Source organism: Entamoeba dispar, genomic scaffold (genome assembly GCF_000209125.1).
Source record: "Entamoeba dispar SAW760 scf_1105229458631 genomic scaffold, whole genome shotgun sequence".
NCBI lineage: Eukaryota > Evosea > Mastigamoebida > Endamoebidae > Entamoeba > Entamoeba dispar.
The window spans coordinates 1-1,609 of NW_001853289.1; the positions used below are offsets into that span (position 1 = coordinate 1).

The 1,609-nt window shown below is 29.1% G+C and overlaps 2 protein-coding genes across 2 annotated transcripts; one reads left to right on the forward strand and one right to left on the reverse strand.

Moving 5' to 3' along the window:
- Window positions 1–1,042, reverse strand: EDI_107770 (heat shock 70 kDa protein, mitochondrial precursor, putative; the record flags this gene model as incomplete). The annotated part of the gene is made up of 1 exon (XM_001734805.1): window positions 1–1,042. A coding segment is annotated over one exon (1,042 nt), but the record flags the coding sequence as incomplete, so codon positions are not given.
- Window positions 1,043–1,151: 109 nt separating this feature from the next.
- On the forward strand, window positions 1,152–1,609 carry EDI_107780 (uncharacterized protein; the record flags this gene model as incomplete). Its single annotated transcript, XM_001734806.1, has 1 exon — window positions 1,152–1,609. A coding segment is annotated over one exon (458 nt), but the record flags the coding sequence as incomplete, so codon positions are not given.

The following is a 1,609-nucleotide window of genomic DNA, read 5'->3' on the forward strand; positions in this document are numbered from 1 at the left end:
TATTTTGAATTAAAGGCATCCTTGTCATTCCTCCAACAAGTACAACATCACTAATATCTTTTTTTCTTAATTTTGCATCTTTCATACATTGAATACAAGGATATTCTGTTCTTTTACAAATTTTTTTACATAATTCTTCAATTTTTCTTCTATTAATTGTAATTTCAAGTGAATCTTGTCCATCAAGATATGGTAATGAAATTATACTTTCTTCACTTGATGATAATTCACATTTTACTTTCTCTGCTACTTCTTTAATTCTACTAATTCCTTTTTTATTTCCTTGAAGATTTCGTTTATATTTTCTTTCAAATTCTTTCGAAATGTATTGACAAATAGCTTTATCAAAATCTTCTCCTCCAAGCATTGTATCTCCATTAGTTGCTTTAACTTGGAAAATTCCTTTATTAATATTAAGAATAGAAATATCAAATGTTCCTCCTCCAAGATCATAAACTGCAATATTCTTTCCTTCATTTTCTTTTCTTGTATCTATTCCATATGCTAATGCTGCTGCTGTTGGTTCATTAATAATTCTTTTAACTTTTAATCCTGCAAGTGTTCCTGCATCTTTAGTAGCTTGTCTTTGTGCATCATTAAAATATGCTGGACATGTGATAACTGCTTCATCTACTCTTTTCCCTAGTTTAGCCTCTGCATCTTTTTTTAATTTCTTAAGAATCATTGATGAAATTTCTGTTGGAGAATATGTCTTCCCATTAATATGAATCCATCCTTCTCCATTCCTTCCTTTAACAATTTTATAAGGTCTTCTTTCTTGTTTATCACTTTTGTATTGACACCCTATCATTCTCTTAATTCCACTGATAGTAGTTGTTGGATGTAATGCTTCCATTCGTTTTGCTGCTTCTCCAACTAATATTCCTGTTGGTGTAAAAGAAACACAAGATGGTGTTGTTCGTTTTCCTTCTGCATTCTCAAGAATTCGAGGTGTTGTTTTATCAAAAACACACATACATGAATTTGTTGTTCCTAAGTCAATTCCAATGCAAGTTGACCTTGTAGGTTGTGAGATGAACATGATAATAATTTAGTTCTTGTGAGATGAAATTAACTTTCATTTTCTTGAACTTTCCGATAAATAAAGTTGAAAAGAAGATTTTTTAATCTTGAAATCAAAATGAATATTAATGCAAAAAGAAATACCACATGAAATCATCCAATTACTTGATGGAATTAAGTTTCAGAATGAAAAAATCTTTGAGATGCAAGAAGAACAAGTTCAATGGAATAAACAACATGCTATTAATCTTAAATGTATCTTAGACAAAATCAATGAGATGTATCAAATCATTAGAGACTTTAAACAAACAAAAACGAAGTCTATTCAACAAAATCTTAATACTCGTCCATCTCTTACCACTACTTTCACTCCTAAATCAATCAATAACTCATTACAAATCATCCCTAATGAAAGTTCATCCAAAAAGAGAATTTCTAGTCCTATTATCAATAAATCCTCTCATACTACTAATGTTAAAAATATTCAAAACACACAAAGAACAAATCCAGTTCAATCATTGGTTGATCTTCAAGATAATTTACTTAAAAGAACTAAAGAAATATCAAAAACACCAACAAAAAGACT